We start from the raw sequence: 18,092 nt of genomic DNA, 5'->3' as shown, positions 1-18,092 counted from the left end.
TAGTCATTAGGGTCGTTTCTCTTCTCATCTCTGCAGAATGTTATTTTTTCTACTTCCCTGGCCCTCATGGCAGAGTATGGCCACTGCTACTCCAGCCTCATGTTTATGTGTCTTGTTCCAGCAACTTCCAAATTCCTGGGAGAAAGACAGTGACAACTAGCTCAGGTTAGGGCCCTCTTCCAGTCATCTTTGGGGATGGGGAGATATTCTCATGTGATACAAATACATTAGTTCCAGGAGCTCTGCCCTAGAGAACAACAGACACCCCAAAATGGGTCCTCTGAGGTGGCTAACCCTCCAGGGTAAATATCTTTTCAGTAATCAGAGGGCATTCAATAGGCACATGAAAAGATGCTGAACATCACTAATCGTCAGAGAAATGTATATCAAACCCACAATGAGACATCACCTCACACCTGTCAGAAGGTCTGTTGTCAAAAAGACACCAAATAATAAATGTTGGTGAGGATGAGAAAAAAAGGACCCCTTGTACACTATTAGTGGGGATGTGAATTAGTACAGCCACTATGGAAAAGAATATGGAGATTCCTTAAAAACAACTGCCAGATGATCCAGCAATTCCAGTGCTGAGTATAAACCTGAAGAAAATGAAAACACTAATTCAAAAATGTTATGTGGAAACCTGGATTGGAGAGGAGTTTGGGGTAAATGGATATACATGTATGTATGGCTGAGTCCCTTTACTGTTCACCTGAAACCATCACAACATTGAAAGAAAAATATATGCACCCCAATTTTCATAATAGCATTATTTGTAATAGCCAGGATGTGGAAACAACCTAAGTAGCCATCAACAAATGAATGAATAAAGAGAAGTTGTGGTGTGTGTTTGTATGTATATATGAATGGTATACAATGAAATGGTATTCTACCATAAAAAAAGAAATTTTGCCATTTGCAACATCTTGGATAGACCTGGAGTGTACATATGCTTAGTAAAGCAAGTCAGACAGAGAAAGAGAGATACCATATGATATCACTTATATGTGGAATCTAAGAAAGGAAACACATGAATGTCGAAAACAGAAACAGTCTCATAGACACAGAACCAAGCTGCTGCTGCTGCTGCTTAGTTGCTTCAGTCATGTCCGACTCTGTGTGACCCCATAGACAGCAGCCCACCAGGCTCCCCCGTCCCTGGGATTCTCCAGGCAAGAACACTGGAGTGGGGTGCCATTTCCTTCTCCAATGCATGAAAGTGAAAAGTGAAAGTGAAGTCGCTCAGTTGTGTCCATCTCTTAGCGACCCCATGGACTGCAGCCTACCAAGCTCCTGTGTCCATGAGATTTTCCAGGCAAGAGTACTGGAGTGGGTTGCCATTGCCTTCTCCGCAAAAACAAGCTAGTGGTTAGCAAACAGGCAAAGGGGTGAAGGAAGGGCAAGATAGGAGTAGGAGGTTTAAGACGTGTCAGCTACTAGCTATAAAATAAACAAGATATGAGGGTATGATATACAGCAGAGGCTATATGCTGTGCTGTGCTTAGTTACTCGGTTGTGTCCAACCCTGCAACCCTATGGACTGTAGCCCACCAGACTCCTCTGTCCATGGGATTCTCCAGGCAAGAATACTGAAGTGAGTTGCAAATCCCTTCTCCAGGGAATCTTCCCAACCCAGGGCTCAAACCCAGGTTTCCTGCTTTGCAGGCAGATTCTTCACTATATGAATCACCAGGGAAGCCCTTGTACATCTGAAACTGACATAATATTGCAAATCACTGACACTTCATTAAAAAAAAAAATGTGCCCACTATGTAGGGTAGTTGTGAAGAATAAATGAGTCAGTCTGTGGGAAAGTATTTGGAAAGTTCTCTGGCGCATGGTTATACACATAAATATACACACACAGTGGACCCTTTCTGACAACAACAAAAGCAGGGGTCCATTAACTTTCTGACCTGCTTTAAAGGGCAAGGCAACTAGAGGCAGATCCTTCTTCCCCAAAGGTCTCACTACCAAAATGGAATCACATGTGTCTTCTTCTCGAGAGCAGATCCATAGCTTTGGTAAGTGTTCCCTGGGGTCCATGATGCCCACAGAGCTGGTGCTGCTGTCAGCACAAGAGGAGCAGGTGGCCTGCCAGACCGTGAAGCTCCCCGAGGGTGGCAAGAAGCCACCGGCCCAGCTAGGAAGTGGGTTGGTCCAGTGTCCAAGTGACAGTGTGACCTCAGTGGAAGCACAGGCACGTCCCTTACGGACACAAGGGCTCACCTACAAGTTCATACTCATACCGGAATATATTTCAAGTGCTTATACAGACAGAACTTAGTTTGCTAACAAATGTATCACTGTCCTCTTCCTCACCTGAACCGACTACTCCAACTCCTCAGGAGAGTGGTTCCCCATCCCCCCAACCAAGTCATTTTTTAAAATTTATTTTTTTATTGAAGGATAATTGCTTTAAAGAATTTTGTTATTTTCTGTCAAGCGTCAACATGAATCAGCCTTAGGTATATATATATCCCCTCCCTTTTGAACCTCCCTCCCATCTCCTGCCCTATCTCATCCCTCTAGTTTGATACAGAGCCCGTTTGAGTTTCCTGAGCCATACGGCAAATTCCTCTTGGCTATCTATTTTACATATCATAATGTAAGTTTCCATGTTACTCTCTCCATACATCTCACTCTCTCCTCCCTTTTCCCTATGTCCATAAGTCTGTTCTCTATGTCTCTTTCTCCATTGCTGCCCTGTCAATAAATTCTTCAGTACCATTTTTCTAGATTCCATATATATGTGTTAGAATACGATATTTATCTTTCTCTTTCTGACTTACTTCACTCTGTATAATAGGTCTAGATTCATCCACCTCATCAGAACTGACTCAAATGCATTCCTTTTATGGCTGAGTAATATTCCATTGTGTATATGTACCACAACTTTCTCCATTCTTCTGTCGATGGACATCTCGGTTGCTTCTGTGTTCTAGCTATTGTAAATAGTGCTGCAATGAACAATGGGATACATGTGTCTTTTTCAATTTTGGTTTCCTCAGGGTGTATTCCTAGAAGTGGGATTGCTGGGTCATATGGTGGTTTTATTCCTAGTTTTTTAAGGAATCTCCATACTGTCTTCCATAGTGGCTATATCGATTTACATTCCCACCAACAGGGCAGGAGGGTTCGCTTTTCTCCACACCCTCTTCAGCATTTATTGGTTGCAGACTTTTTGATAGTGGCCATTCTGACTGATGAGAAGTGATGTCTCATTGTAGCTTTGCTTCGTATTTCTCTAATAATGAGCCATGTTGAGCATCTTTTCATGTGTTTGTTAGCCATCTGTATGTCTCCTTTGGAGAAATGTCTTGTTTAGGTCTTTTCCCCACTTTTTGATTGGGTTGTTTGTTTTTCTGGCATTGAGTGTATGAGTTGCTTGTATATTTTGGAAATTAATCCTTTGTCAGTTGTTTCATTTGCTATTATTTTCTCCCATTATGAGAGATGTCTTTTCACCTTGCTTATAGTTTCCTTTGCTGTGCAAAAGCTTTTAAGTTTTATCAGGTTCCACTTGTTTACTTTTGTTTTTATTTCTGTTACTCTAGGAGGTGAGTCATAGAGGAGGTTGCTTTGATTTATGTCATTGAGTGTTCTTCCTATGTTTCCTTCTAAGAGTTTTATAGTTTCTGGTCTTACATTTAGGTCTTTAATCCATTTTGAGTTTATCTTTGTGTATGGTGTTAGGAATTGTTCTAATTTCATTATTTTATGTGTAGCTGTCCAGTTTTCCCAGCACCATTTGTTGAAGAGGCTGTCTTTGCCCCATTGTATATTCTTGCCTCCTTTGTCAAAAATAAGGTACCCATAGGTGCATGGGTTTATTTCTGGGCTTTCTATCTTGTTCCATTGGTCTATAATTCTGTTTTTGTGCCAGTACCATACTGTCTTGATGACTGTAGCTTTGTAGTATAATCTGAAGTCAGAAAGGTTGATTCCTCCAGCTCCATTCTTCTTTCTCAAGACTGCTTTGGCTATTTAGGGTCTTTTGTGTTTCCATATGAACTATGAAATTTATTGTTCTAGTTCTGTGAAAATTGCCATTGGTAATTTGATAGGGATCACATTGAATCTGTACATTGTATTTGGTAGTATAGTCATTTTCACAATATTGATTCTTCCTACCCAGGAACATGGAATATCTCTCCATCTATTTATGTCATCTTTGATTTCTTTCATTGGTGTCTTATAATTTTCTGTGTACAGTTCTTTTGTCTCCTTAGGTAAGTTTATTCCTAGATATTTTATTGTTTTTGTTGCAATGGTGAATGGGATTGATTCCTTAATTTCTCTTTCTGATTCTTCATTGTTAGTATATAGGAATGCAAGTGATTTCTGTATATTGATTTTGTATCCTGCAACTTTGCTAAATTCACTGATTAGCTCTAGTAATTTTTTGATACTATCTTTAGGGTTTTCTATGTACAGTATCATGTCATCTGCAAACAGCGAGAGCTTTACTTCTTCTTTTCAAATCTGGATTCCTTTTATTTCTTTTTCTTCTCTGATTTCTGTAGCTAGGACTTCCAGAACTATGTTGAATAATAGTGGTGAAAGTGGACACCCTTGTCTTGCTCCTGATGTTAGGGGGAATGCTTTCAGTTTTTCAGCATTGAGAATAATGTTTGCTGTAGGCTTATCATATATGGCCTTTACTATGTTGAGGTAGGTTCCTTCTATGCCCTTTTTTTTTTTTTGAAGAGTTTCAGTCATAAATAGGTGCTGAATTTTGTCAAAGGCTTTTTCGGCATCTGTTGAGATGATATGGTTTTTAACTTTCAATTTGTAATATGGTGTATCACATTGATTGATCTGCTTATATTGAAGAATCCTTCCATTACTGGAATAAAACTAACTTAATCATGGTGTATGAGCTTTTTGATGTGTGGCTGAATCTGTTTGCTAAAATTTTGTTGAGTATTTTTGCATCCATGATCATCAGTGATAATGGTCTGTAGTTTTCTTTTTTTCGGTTGCCTTTGTCTGGGTTTGGTATCAGGGTGATGGTGGCCTCATAGAAAGGGTTTGGAAGTATTCCTTCCTCTGCAATTTTATGAAAGAGTTTTAGAAGGATAGGCATTAGCTCTTCTCTCAGTGTTTGATAGAATTCTCCTGTGAAGCTATCTGGTCCTGGGCTTTTGTTTTTTGGGAGGTTTTTAATCATAGCTTCAATTTCAGTGCTTGTGATTGGGTTGCTCATAATTTCTGTTTCTTCCTGGTTCAGTCTTGGAAGATTGAACTTTTCTAAGAATCTGTCCATTTCTTCCAGGTTATCTATTTTATTGCCATATAGTTGTTCATAATAGTCTCTATAATCCTTTGTATTTTTGCATTGTCTGTTGTAACCTCTCCTTTTTCATTTCTAGTTTTGTTGATTTGATTCTTCTCTCTTTTTTTCTTGATGAATCTGGCTAAAGGCTGTTGATTTTATCTTCTCAAAGAACCATCTTTTAGTTTTATTAACCTTTACTGTTGTTTCTTTTATTTCTTTTTCATTTATTTCTGCTCAGATCTTTATGATTTCTTTCCTTCTACTAATTTTGTGGGTTTTTTTGTTCTTCTTTTTCCAGTTGTTTTAGGTGTAAACTTAGGTTGTCTATTCGATGTTTCTCTTGTTTCTTGAGGTAGGATTTTATTGCTATAAACTTCCCTCTTAGAACTACTTTTGCTGTATCCCATAGGTTATGAGTTGTCATGTTTTCATTGTCATTTGTTTCTAGAAATTTTTTTATTTCCCTTTTGATTTCTTCAGTGACCTGTTTTTTTTAGAAATGTGTTGTTTAATCTCCATGTGTTTGTGTTTCTTACAAAATGTTTTCTTGTAATTGATATCTAGACTCATAGCACTGTGGTTGGAGAAGACACTTGATACAATTTCAGTTTTCTTAAATTTACTGAGGTTTGATTTGTGACCCCAAATGTGGTCTATCCTGGAGAATATTCCATGTGCACTTGAGAGGAAGGTGTATTCTTCTGCATTTGGATGGAATGTCTGAAGATATCAATGAGATCCGTCTCATCTAATGTATCATTTAAGACTTGTGTTTCCTTATTAATTTTCTGTTTTGATGATCTGTCCATTGGTGTGAGTGGGGTGTTAAAGTTTCCTACTATTATTATGTTACTGTCAATTTCTCCTTTTGTGTCTGTTAGTGTTTATCTTATGTAGTGAGGTGCTCCTATGTTGGGTGCATAGATATTTACAATTGTTATGTCTTCCTCTTGGACTGATCCCTTGATCATTATGTAGTGTCCTTCCTTATCTCTTGTAATCCTCTTTATTTTAAGGTCTATTTTGTCCAATATGAGGATTGCTACTCCAGCTTTCTTGTGCTTGCCATTTACATGGAATATATTTTTCCATTCTCTCACTTTCAGTCTATATGTGTCTTTAGGTCTGAAGTTTCTTTTAGACAGCATATATATGGGTCTTGTTTTTGTATCCATTCAACCAGTCTGTGTCTTTTGGTTGGAGCATTTAATCTGTTTACATTTAAAGTAGTTATTGATATATATGTTCCCATTGCCATTTTCTTAATTGTTTGGGGTTGATCTTGTAGATCTTTTTTCTTATCTTGTATTTCTTGACTATATAAGACCCTTTAACAATTTGTTGTAAAGCTGGTTTGGTGGTAATGAATTCTTTTAACTTTTGCTTGTCTGAAAAGCATTTTATTTCTCCATCAATTTTGAATGAGATCCTTGTCAGGTACAGTAATCTTGGCTGTAGATTTTTTCCATTCAGTACTTTAAATATATCCTGCCATTCCCTTCTGGCCTGCAGAGTTTCTGCTGAAAGATCAGCTGTTAAGTGTATGAGGTTTCCCTTGTATGTTATTTGTTGCTTCTCCCTTGTGCTTTTAATATTCTTTCTTTGTGTTTAGTCTGTTAGTTTGATTAGTATGTGTCTAGGCATGTTTCTCCTTGGGTTTATCCTGTATGGGACTCTTTGTGCCTCTTGGACTTGATTGACTATTTCCTTTTCCATTTTGGGGAAATTTTCAACTATAATCTCTTCGAAAATATTCTTCAGTTCAGTCACTCAGTCATGTCCGACTCTTTGCAACCCCATAAACTGCAGCACACCAGGCCTCCCTGTCCATCACCAACTCCCGGAGTTCAGCCAAACCCACGTCCATCAGGTCAGTGATGCCGTCCAGCCATCTCATCCTCTGTTGTCCCCTTCTCCTCCTGCCCCCAATCCCTCCCAGCATCAGAGTCTTTTCCAATGAGTCAACTCTTCGCATGAGGTGGCCAAAGTACTGGAGTTTCAGCTTTAGCATCAGTCCTTCCAAAGAACACGCAGAACTGATCTCCTTCAGAATAGACTGGTTGGATCTCCTTGCAGTCCAAGGGACTCTCAAGAGTCTTCTCCAACACCACAGTTCAAAAGCATCAATTCTTCTGAGCTCAGCTTTTTTCACAATCCAACTCTCACATCCATACATGACTACTGGAAAAACCATAGCCTTAACTAGACAGACCTTTGTTGGCAAAGTAATGTCTCTGCTTTTGAATATGCTATCTAGGTTGGTCATAACTTTCCTTCCAAGGAATAAGCATCTTTTAATTTCATGGCTGCAAAAATCTTCTTATACCCTTTCTTTTTCTCTTCTTTTTCTGGGGCTCCTATAATTTGAATGTTGGTGCATTTGATATTGTCCCAGAAGTCTCTGAGACTATCCTCAGTTCTTTTCATTCCTTTTACTTTATTCTGCTCTTCAGAAGTTATTTCCACCATTTTATCTTCCAACTCACTGATTCGTTCTGCTTCAGTAATCTACTGATTCCTTCCCTGGTGGCTCAGATGGTAAAGCGTCTGCCTACAATGCGGGAGACCCAGGTTCAATCTCTGGGTTGGGAAGATCCTCTGGAGGAAATGGCAGCCCACTCCAGTACTCTTGCCTGGAAAATCCCATGGACAGAGGAGTGTGGTAGGCTACAGTCCATGGAGTCACAAAGAGTCGGACATGACTAAGCAACTTCATTTCTTCAGAGTATTTTTAGTTTCAGTAATTGTGTTGTCTCTGTATGTTTATTCTTTAATTCTTCTAGATCTTTGTTAATTGATTCTTGCGTTTTCTCCATGCTGTTTTCAAGGTTTTTGATCATCTTTACTAGCATTATTTTTGAAATATTTTTCAGGTAGTTTGCCTTTTTCATCTTCATTTATTTGGACTTCTGTGTTTCTAGTTTGTTCCTTCATTTGTGTAGTATTTCTCTGCCTTTTCATTATTTTTTAAACTTATTATGTTTGAGGTCTCCTTTTCCCAAGCTTCAAGGTTGAATTGTTTCTTCCTTTTGGTTTCTGCCCTCCTAAGGTGGGTCCAGTGGTTTGTGTAAGCTTCCTATAGGGTGAGATTTGTGCTGAGTTATTTGTTTGTTTGTTTGTTTTTCCTCTGATGGGCAAGGCTGAGTGAGGTGGTAATCCTGTCTGCTGATGACTGGGTTTGTATTTTTGTTTTGTTTGTTGTTTAGATGAGGTGAACAACTTCATCTGGTGGTTGGGTGATGCCAGGTCTTGTATTCAAGTAGTTTCCTCTGTGTGAGTTTTCACTCTTTGATACCCCCTAGGGTTAGTTCTCTGGTAGTCTAGGGTCTTGGAGTCAGTGCTCCCACTCCAAAGGCTCAGGGCTTGATCTCTGGTCAGGAAGGAAGATTCCACAAGTGGTTTGTTATGGCATTAAGTGAAATTAAAACAAATATCCAAAAATGAAAAACCAAAGATGTATCCCAGACAAACTGCAGTTACAAAATCAGGCAAATAATAATTAAAATAGTGGAATATACACATATACATATACACCCATGACCAAAATCAAAACCGTCCAACAAAAATAAAGTACAATAGATTGATCTGGCAAAGGAAACCAAAAATTATATCTGCCAGTTAAGAACAAAACTAACTAAAGCACAAACTGAAAAACTAAACTAAAGCAAGGTGCCAATTGGAGAATAAAGCAATGAAAATAAAGCTAACAAAATGTTGAGAGGAAAGGAAAGAAAGAATAGATATGCAAAGTTAAACAGAGGTAGATGTAGAAGATTTATATACGTTAAAGATTAACTGCAAGGGGCAAAGAACAGTAGGAAAAGCAAAGGAATAAATGTAAAAAAAAATAGGTTAAAAAATTAAAATTAAAAAAAGAGAAAAGAAGCAAAAGAAAAAGGAAAGCTCCACAGAACTGCAAAAGCCCAACATAGAGGCAGAGGTTTATAACAACTTTAAAAAATGTGATTGAGGAAAAAAAAATAACCCTCAAAAGCTTAATTAGATTTCATAGTGCTAATAAAATCAACAACTACAACAGAGGGGGAAGGAAATGAAAAGAGAAAGAAATGCAAAAGAATCGACAGAACAAGTCAAAACATGAGTTTTTCTTGAGTCCCTGCTGTCAGAGTCCTTTCCCTTGCTAGGAGTCACAGTCCGCCTCACCTCCCTAGGTAGGATGCCCTCCAACACTCTGCTGATCTCTGGACCTGCTATGGGGGCAGCTCAGATTCTAGTCTGGGCCTTCTCCTATGTGTTCTTGCCTCCAGTGTCCACAGCTGTCAGAACTAGTGCATTTTCTTTTGTGAGAGCTCTCAATGACCTTTTATATATTCCATAGACACAGAATCTGCCTAGTTGATTGTGTGAATTTAATCTGCAGCTTATACAGCTGGTGGGAAGGTTTTGGGTCTTTTTCCTTAGCCACACTGCCCCTGAGTTTCAATTGTGGTTTTATTGCCACCTCTGCATGTCGGTTGTCCACTGGGGTTTGCTCCTGAGGCTGCCCTGGAGGACTTGGGTCTGCCCCAGTGAAGGCCAGGGTCACAGGGGTTCTGGCAGCAGCAGGTACTCAGAGGAATTGGCAGCTAGGGCAGCAGGAAATACAGTACTCTAGAAGGGTATTGCAACCAGTATTGGCCAATACGCTCTAATATTCTTGCCTGGAGAAACCCCTCCTCCCTGACAGAGAAGCCTGGCAGACCATAGTTCACAGGGTCACAAAGAGTTGGACACGACTGAAGCGATCCTGTGTGCATAGACACAAGACTTTTTCTGGCTGTGGCAGCTCTGCCCCAGCAAGAATTGAGCATGAAGGTGGTGCAGCAACTTGGCTTATGGGGACCCTGGTGGTGCCAGGTGTGCAGGGACATGGACTGCCTCTGTCACAGGAGTTATGGCCCTATCAGAATCTTTTTTTAAGCCTCTTGTAGCTGGTGATCAGAAGGCCTCTTTGGCCAGTCTTTCTCTGTTGCTCCACTGGTTCAGGCACTTAGATGGTGCTTCTCTGTTGTTCAACAGGTCAGGCACATAGAGGACCCCCCCTCAGCTGGGGTCCTACTGTGTAGATTAGCACATCAGACACTTAAAGGGGCACCCTGGCTGGGGTCCTACACTGTAGTTCACTGTGTCAGGTATTTGACAGGCCAGTCTATTATTCAGCTGCTGATGCTGGTGTGTGGGGAGAGAGAGGCTGTGGTGATGCCTCCATCCTCCACGCGTGACTCAGCAGTATCGCCTTGCTTCCATGGTTGCCTGGCTTTCCCCCACAGCCATTTCCCACCACAATCTCCTCCCTCACCTCCCCTCACTCCGTGTCTCCGCAGTCAACAGCAGCCCTCACCCTGGGATTGCTCCACAATCCCTAAACTCCAGCTTCCAGCTGCTGCGCCTTCTAAGGGACCTGCATCCCTGTCTGGGGTATGTATGGCTGTGGCAAGGACTATCTGATTCTCATTCCATTTAGGCTGCCACAGATCAGCTGTTTCACTCTCAACCTTAAACGTTTCTCCTCTGCTCAGACAGTTGCCCTGATGTGGGGATTTGGGGATGGGACCCCTGCCCCCTGCTTCATTTCCCCCACCTGGTAAGGGCAGGTAAGGGCAGATCCAGTCTTACCAACTGTGAGGTCTGGAGTTAGAGTAGGCGAGGTCCAGAAAAAGAACGAGATTGGCACTCTACAGGAACAGATCACCTTTAATGAGGTGAGAAGGGGCAGGAGTCAGATTAGCGAGCTGCTGCACTCATCTAAGAAAAGTGTAAGTATATATAGGCATGTATGTAGAAAGCTACTGTCTTAAGGGGGCCTGTTTTCTCCAAGGTTGCTGGGAGTAGTTATCTCTTAAACAGCTAGGGCAAGGAGTTCTGGAGATCGGCCAGAGGCTGGGCTGGCTTGGAGCTGGGTGTAATCAACCTGATGTCTATTTTTTTCTTTGGGTGAGAGAGTTCTTTGTTTTGCCTAGAATGGTGGGGAGGACCCGGAGGGGAGTTTTAACTCCAGGCTACCTTGAGCCAAGCAACTTTCCTTCACTAACACTCCAGGTTTTTTCCCCTAGTTTCTTCATCCTACCGAGTTTTGCATGGTTCTATATATTCTTTTCTTATTGTCAGGTACTCCTGTCCACTCTCAGCTGGTATTCTGCAGGCACTTTTGTGTCTGAAGGTGTATTCCTGATGTATCCATGGAAATGTACTCCATGCCCACCTATTCCTCTGCCATTTTGTTCTCTCTGGAGAGTGGCCTTTTGGGGTGCAGGCCTTGAGTGGGTGTTGGAGGCTCATGGAAACATGTGCTTTGCTTGCCTTCATTAAGGTCTGATTCCTCCACCTCTTTGCTTAGTCTGCTAGGAACAGTGCCAATCAGTGAATAAGGTCTTAACTGTCAGACCTTTCATACATTGAAAAGATGGTACAGTGAAAGAGTTGATCCCAGGCTTCTCCCATTTTCCATTGTTTTGTTTGTTTGTTTTTATCACAGACCCATTGTTCGGAGGAACTGCTTGCTGGGAGCTTGTGACGCGTGTTGGCGTGCAGGCCCTTGGAAGCCCTGCACCACAGCCTGTGGCCGAGGCTTCCAGTCTCGGAAAGTTGACTGTGTCCACCCAGGGAGCTGCAAGCCAGTGACTAAGACACGCTGTGCACCGGGGAAGAAACCCACTTCCTGGCAGCACTGCCTGGGGCCTTCCTGTGATAGTACGTACCCCTCACAGGTATCAGAGCCACCCCCAAACCTTGTCCTAACCTGACCTCAGGGAGCCAACCTTGTCAGGGTCTTGTCCACAGGGCCATTCTGACGGGTGTGGGATCTTGGGATGTTGGGGGAGTAGCTGCTTTGATGTGGGTGTGGCTCGGTGTTCTTTAGAGAAAAACCAGTTGAAGGAGTAGGGTGGCCAGTGGCCTTCTAGCAGACACCGGTCACCTCTCCACAGAATCCCTCCTGCCTGGAGTCTCAGCCCCTCTGCCAGGGCTTCCACGGATGGGGTTGGGCAGGCATGCCAGTGTCCTGAAGTTCTATGTGAAATGGAATCATGTACGTATTTTTCTAGAAAGCAGGTCCATAGCTTTGGTAAGTCTTTCCCAAGGTCCATGACGCCCCCAAAGCTAGTGAGAGGAGCAGGTGGCCTGAGGGATCCGAAGTCCCCACAGGGCAGCGAGAAGCCACCTGGCCCAGCTAAGAAGTGGGTCCAGGGCACTTTGTTTTTAATGTTATTAATTTATCCATTATTTTTGGCTGCACTTGCTTCTTCGTCTGGCTGTACTTGGGTCTTTGTTGCTGCACAGGCTTTTTCTCTGTAGCTGTGGCAAGCGGGACCTATTCTCCAGCTGCAGTGCAAGACTTCTCATTGAAATATCTTCTCTTGTTGCGGAGCATGGGCTCTAGGGTGCATGGGCTCAGTAGTGGCTCCCAGTCACTAGAGCATAGGCCCATGTGGTTCACAGGCTTAGTTACCCCATGGCATGTGGGATCTTCCCAGACCAGGGATTGAACCCCATATCTCCTGCATTGTCAGGCAGATTCTTATCCACTGAGCCACCAGGGAAGCCCTCAGGGCAATTCTGACTCTAGTGCAGAGCAAAGACCCTAACCCAGGCCTAGTTACTTTGCTTCACTCTGTGATCTCGGTTTCTACTTTTCATAAAACTAGGTCTCTAATGAGCTCCATGTTAAATGGATATGTATATATATTTTTTTCAGGAGACTGCACAGACACAACTCACTACTGTACGTTTGTAAAGCATCTTCATTTGTGTTCGCTAGACCGCTACAAACGAAGGTGCTGTCAGTCGTGTCAAGAAGGATAAAACTTTGTGGGGGTCATTATGCTGCTGTGAAGGTAAAACAAAAATGTAAAAGCTCTTTTTTACCCCATGTAGCTTGATCCAAAACATGTGTAATAATACTTCTCTAAAAGTCTCTCAATTCTACGATCAAACCAAAGTTGATGCAAAATCACCACTGTTAACATTGCATGCTGTCATGTTCCCATGGCTGGTTTTTAATTCCAACTCTTTTAAGTGATATATTCCAGGACTAACATAAAATCCCGTAAGCAGCAGGCACGCCTTTGCGCTTGGGACCTCAGGAGACCCCCACGGTCACCAGTGCACTGTCACTAGCTGCCTCTTCCTTGTTTGTAGACGAGCACAGAGTGGGACATCCTGAAGACCTGGCAAACACAGCAGCTGATGGCTTCTCTCAGTTCTAGGGTTGCGGCAGGTTGATAAGGCATCTACATTTTAGAAGCTCTGGCCACTAGTCGTAAGATGTTGGCTCTGATGGCATTTCTATGGATTGTAACGTGTCATCTGTGAGAGAGAGTCACTCTGGACAGGCTTGTAACCCTGACTGACCCAGAGGTCCTGGGGGGAATGGCGCCTTGTCCTCACTCTTAAGAGAACCTGTGGAAGGAAACACAGAGTAAACGTGGCTGCCATTTCACAACTGTGGAAGGAAATGTGTGAGCGAATGAGGGATCTTAGAATTCAAAGGAGAGGGAAAGTCCACCTTGTCTACTGATTTTGAAGTATATTCAAAGCGTCCTTTTAAGAGCTGTGAATGAGACTTTTCTAAGCACTATTCTCTTGCACACAAACAGGAAATCAAAGTCTTATAAGACCTAATTTATGCAGAAAGTAATATTCCTAAGGATTTTTATTTTGGAAAAACTGTAAGAAAGTAATGTAACTACGAAACATGATAGCTGACCAGAGTCATTTATAGTAAATAATTGTTTTAGTTTGAACTGATTTTTCAGTGAATCCAAAGTGAATTAGGGTTGAGCTGAAATGTACAGTTAGGATGAGGGGTTAGAGTTGGGGTTTGGTGAGTAAGTTTAGGGTTGGTTTTAGTTTCAGGGTTGGGTTAGTTGAGAATGGAAGTTAAGTTGGGGTTGAGGCTGGAGTTGACTTTACGGATTAGGGTTAGGTCAGAGTTGGTTTGGGTGTGGGATGGGGTCAGTGATGGTGTCGGGGTGAAGATAAAGTTTGGAGTGAATGTTGTACGTTCTAAAGCTGGGCTCTTTCCTTCCATCTTACCAGTTATGGCATTAGTTGGCACCCAGCCCCAAATAAGTAGTCATACATCTTCCTTCGGGGTCACAGCTGCCTGCAGCCTGTGGCAGCAGAATCTGCTGAGGCAGGTGTGCTGGCCCTAGTTCCTGCTCACACGTAAGTGAACAGTGGGCTCTGGCTTTGGGTGTGTCTAGACAAGCTTGCTGAGTCCCTGCCATGTCCTGAGCACCACAGCTCTTGTTGTCACTGCAGCCTACTGACACCAGGATGAGTGTTACTGTCCTAGAGGGTGTGGCAGTGGGGAGTGGGTATAGGGATGTGACGAGGACACGCCAGCCCCTGAGTTGTTCATCACCAATCACACTTGATTGCTGGAGGTTTTTAAGTTAAAAGAGAGAGCATTTGTATAATACTCTTTGTATATATTTTTATATGACTTATAGGTGCAATATTTTATTTTGTACAGTATGTAATAAAGATATGGGACATATATTTTTCTTAGTAACAAAATTTTCTATTAGATTTCTTCATCTTTGTAGTTAAAGTGGCTATTTTTCACGTGCTGGTGTACCATTTGTCTTTGATCTCATTCAAACGACATTGCTGTGTACTGTATTTTACTACTGTTTCTATCACATAAGAGTTCTCTGTCATGATTCTGACTAGTAATTCAAAAATAAATGTACTTTGATTATTCAGTGGCATCCTCATAAATGCAGGTGACTCACTTGCATTCTGGTTTTGGTTGGCCTGGGGTAATGTCACCTTGGTGGCATTTCTGTGGGTCCAGGTGGGCTGGACCCTGGTGGGCTCGGTGCTCTGGGCTGAACTTGGGAGTGTGGGTTCCAGGACTCAGAGCAGAACACACAGAGATCCACTCTCACTCCCTCGTCCTGGACGCTTACTTCCTGTGAATCACAGCTGAGAGGATGTCAGGGGGGAAGGAAGCTCCGAGTGTGCGAGCTGGAGCAGGAATGGAGGTGGGCTGTAGAGGGGAAAGCAGCAGCACAGAAGAACTAACACCCGTTTGGTTTTGGTGAGTAACCTCTCCTGATACCATCCAGCTCTTACACAGTTGATGGGTTGGAACTGCTTGGGTCTCCTTAAACACAGATATCTATGACTGGTAAATACTACACTATCCAGAGCCGGATAAAAAGCACATGGATGCGGAATGGTGAACACAGAGGAACTGAGTGTACTGGAGGGTCAACTGCAGGTTATACACGGATTTTCCGTGGCACGGAAGGCTGGTGCCTCAACCCCCCACCACCCAACCCCAACCCATTGTTTAAGGCTCAGCTGTATAGTGCTTCAAGATTAGCAGTGAGTCTTTCTACAGGAAATTCATGTTGTGGGAATTGAAATTCCCCCTGGAGTTTCCAAGGTCACATGAGGTAAGCAATGGAGCACAGCAGGTATTTCAACAGTGTACTGATACTTCCTTTTCTTTTTTTTTCTTCATTCCTTCCCTCCTTCCATCCCTTCTTCCCTCCTACTTTCCATCCTTCCATATATATACATGTAGATATATGTATCGTGCACACATATCTCCTGTATCTATGAATTCACACTGAATTAAGTCTTGGATACCAGTCCAGCACCATAAGGGTCATGATTATAGTAAAGGTATAGTATGATTATGCCTTTTTCTCTTTTTTTGCCAATTTCTTTCTCTGACAGGGAGGGAGCCTGGTTCTCAATTATCAGCAATGCATTTTCTTGGTGACTCTAGTATACACGTCAAGTAGTCTCAGAACTGATGATGATACACCCTGCGAAAGGAAAAAATATGACCAGTGTGGGTATAGCATTCTTCCTGCTGTTCCCTTAGTGCATGCAGTCAGAACCCTCTTCCAGGGTGACTCAGGTCACCCCCTTTCTTCTTGGCCCTTTCAGTGTGGTTATGGCGTTCATCTGTTGTACAGTTATACTCCTTTGTCACAGTCTACATGCCTTCTTGGGTTCTCCCCACCTCCTGGGTGATGGGTGTTATCATTTGACTTGCAGTCAAGTTGGCTCTGTGGTTTACAGTTCTCGTGTGTGTGTGTGTGTGTGTGTGTGTGTGTGTGTGTGTGTGTGTACATGTGCACTCTTTCATGTCTGACTCTTTACAGACCCAGTGGATAGTAGCCCACCAAGCTCCTCTGTCCGTGGAATTCTCCAGGCAGGAATACTGGAGTGGGTAGCCATTTCCTTCTTCAGGATCTTCCCAACCCAGGGGTTGAAACTTCATCTCATAAATCTCCTGCCTTCGCAGGTGGATTCTTTAGCACTGGCACTACCTGGTAAGCCCCTACAGTTCTTGTAGTTTTAACAAATATGGACAGTGCTTTGTCAGCCACCACCACATTTTCTCACTTAACAGCTCCATTACCCCACAGATTCCTTTATCTTCCTCTTTGGTAATCAGTAATTTCTCCATCCCAGCCAAACCCCTGGCAATTACTGATACATTTTCTGTCCCTACAATTTTCCAGAATTTCATGCAAGTGTGATCATACATTATGTGGCCTTTGAGGCCCAGCTTCTTTCACTGACCAAAACCCCTTTAAGATTCATGCATAATATTGGGCAAATCAACATTTTGTTCCTTGAATTGAGTCCGTTTGAGTATACTAGAGATGTGTGTCATTTTTCCATATGACAGATGGGGAAAATGACACACATCTCTAGTATGACACACATCTCTTGTATGCTCAAACAGACACAGCTTGAGACTCAATTGTACAAATGTTATACAATTATATGAGTAAAGTTTAAAAATGTGTAAACTTTTGTATAAAATAAGTTTTCATTCTTCTTTGATAAATACCTGGGAGTGGATTTGCTGGCTTATATGATACGTGCATGTTTAGAAGAAATTGTCAAACTGTTTTCCACCAATGACATACAGATGTTCCAGCTGCTCACATCTTCATCAGTACTGGAAACTGTCATGTGTCTGTATTGTATATGCGTTGGCTTCCCCAGATGGCACCAGTGGTAAAGAACCTGCCTGCCAATGTAGGAGGCCTAAGAGATGCGGGTTCCATCCCTGGGTTGGGAAGATCCCCTGGAGGAAGGTGTGGCAACCCACTCCAGTATTCTTGCCTGGAAAATCCCATGGGCAGAGGAGCCTGGCAGGCCATAGTCCATGGGGTCACAAAGACTTGGACATGACTGAGTGACTAAGAATGCATGCCGTTCAATGGTTACAACTTTGCAGTGCAAGTTTGATCCCTGGTCAGGGAATTAAGATCCCACATGCCATGAGGCCAAAACACCAAAACATAAAACAAATATTGTAACAAATCAAACCCCACCCATCAGGCCCCTCCCCACAGGAGAGAGGAGAGAGCCCAACTCCTGCAGAACATTCAGGAAACTTATCTGCACAGGGACCTGACCACACCAAACACTGGCTAGTTAAGGGCACCATCCTAAGCTTCCTGGTCATGATTACAAGGACCAAAAGTTCTTCTTGGCCCTTCTGTAAATGTTCAGTATTGTCAGTACAAGAGGATAATACCCTCTTTTTGCATTTCTGCCCTGCAGTGCAGCAATTCTTGCTCTTCAGAATGATTGTGCTAATTCTTCAGTCATTAACTCCAACTGCTACAAGGTACACACTTCTCTAACTGGAGAGGATGCAAAACAGGATGCAAAACAGAGGGCGATATATCTTTCTGGAGAAATAAAGTTTATTAAAACTATGAAGAACCAGAGTGGGCAAAAACTATCCCCTCCACCACCAACATGAAAGGGGGGAGTGTGGGGGAAGGGGGACATGCCCCGGAGGACAGCCCAGTCTGCGAAGTTG

General features: G+C 42.5%; 1 protein-coding gene across 4 annotated transcripts in view; it reads left to right on the top strand.

Annotated features, from left to right (window-relative positions):
- The window catches only part of ADAMTSL3 (ADAMTS like 3), a 371,527-nt gene extending 356,523 nt beyond the window's left edge, over positions 1-15,004 (top strand). For 3 of the 4 annotated variants that reach the window (XM_018066193.1, XM_018066194.1, XM_018066196.1), the window contains 2 exons: positions 11,757-11,971; positions 12,975-15,004. In XM_018066193.1, the coding sequence (XP_017921682.1) occupies positions 11,757-11,971; positions 12,975-13,081 (322 nt within the window). In that variant the 3' untranslated portion in view covers positions 13,082-15,004. Of the gene's footprint in view, positions 1-11,756; positions 11,989-12,974 lie in introns of all 4 variants that reach the window. The other variant, XM_018066195.1, reaches the window with a different exon arrangement.

This window comes from Capra hircus, chromosome 21 (assembly GCF_001704415.2).
Source record: "Capra hircus breed San Clemente chromosome 21, ASM170441v1, whole genome shotgun sequence".
Classification (NCBI taxonomy): domain Eukaryota; kingdom Metazoa; phylum Chordata; class Mammalia; order Artiodactyla; family Bovidae; genus Capra; species Capra hircus.
This window is presented reverse-complemented; position numbering and strand designations above follow the sequence as displayed.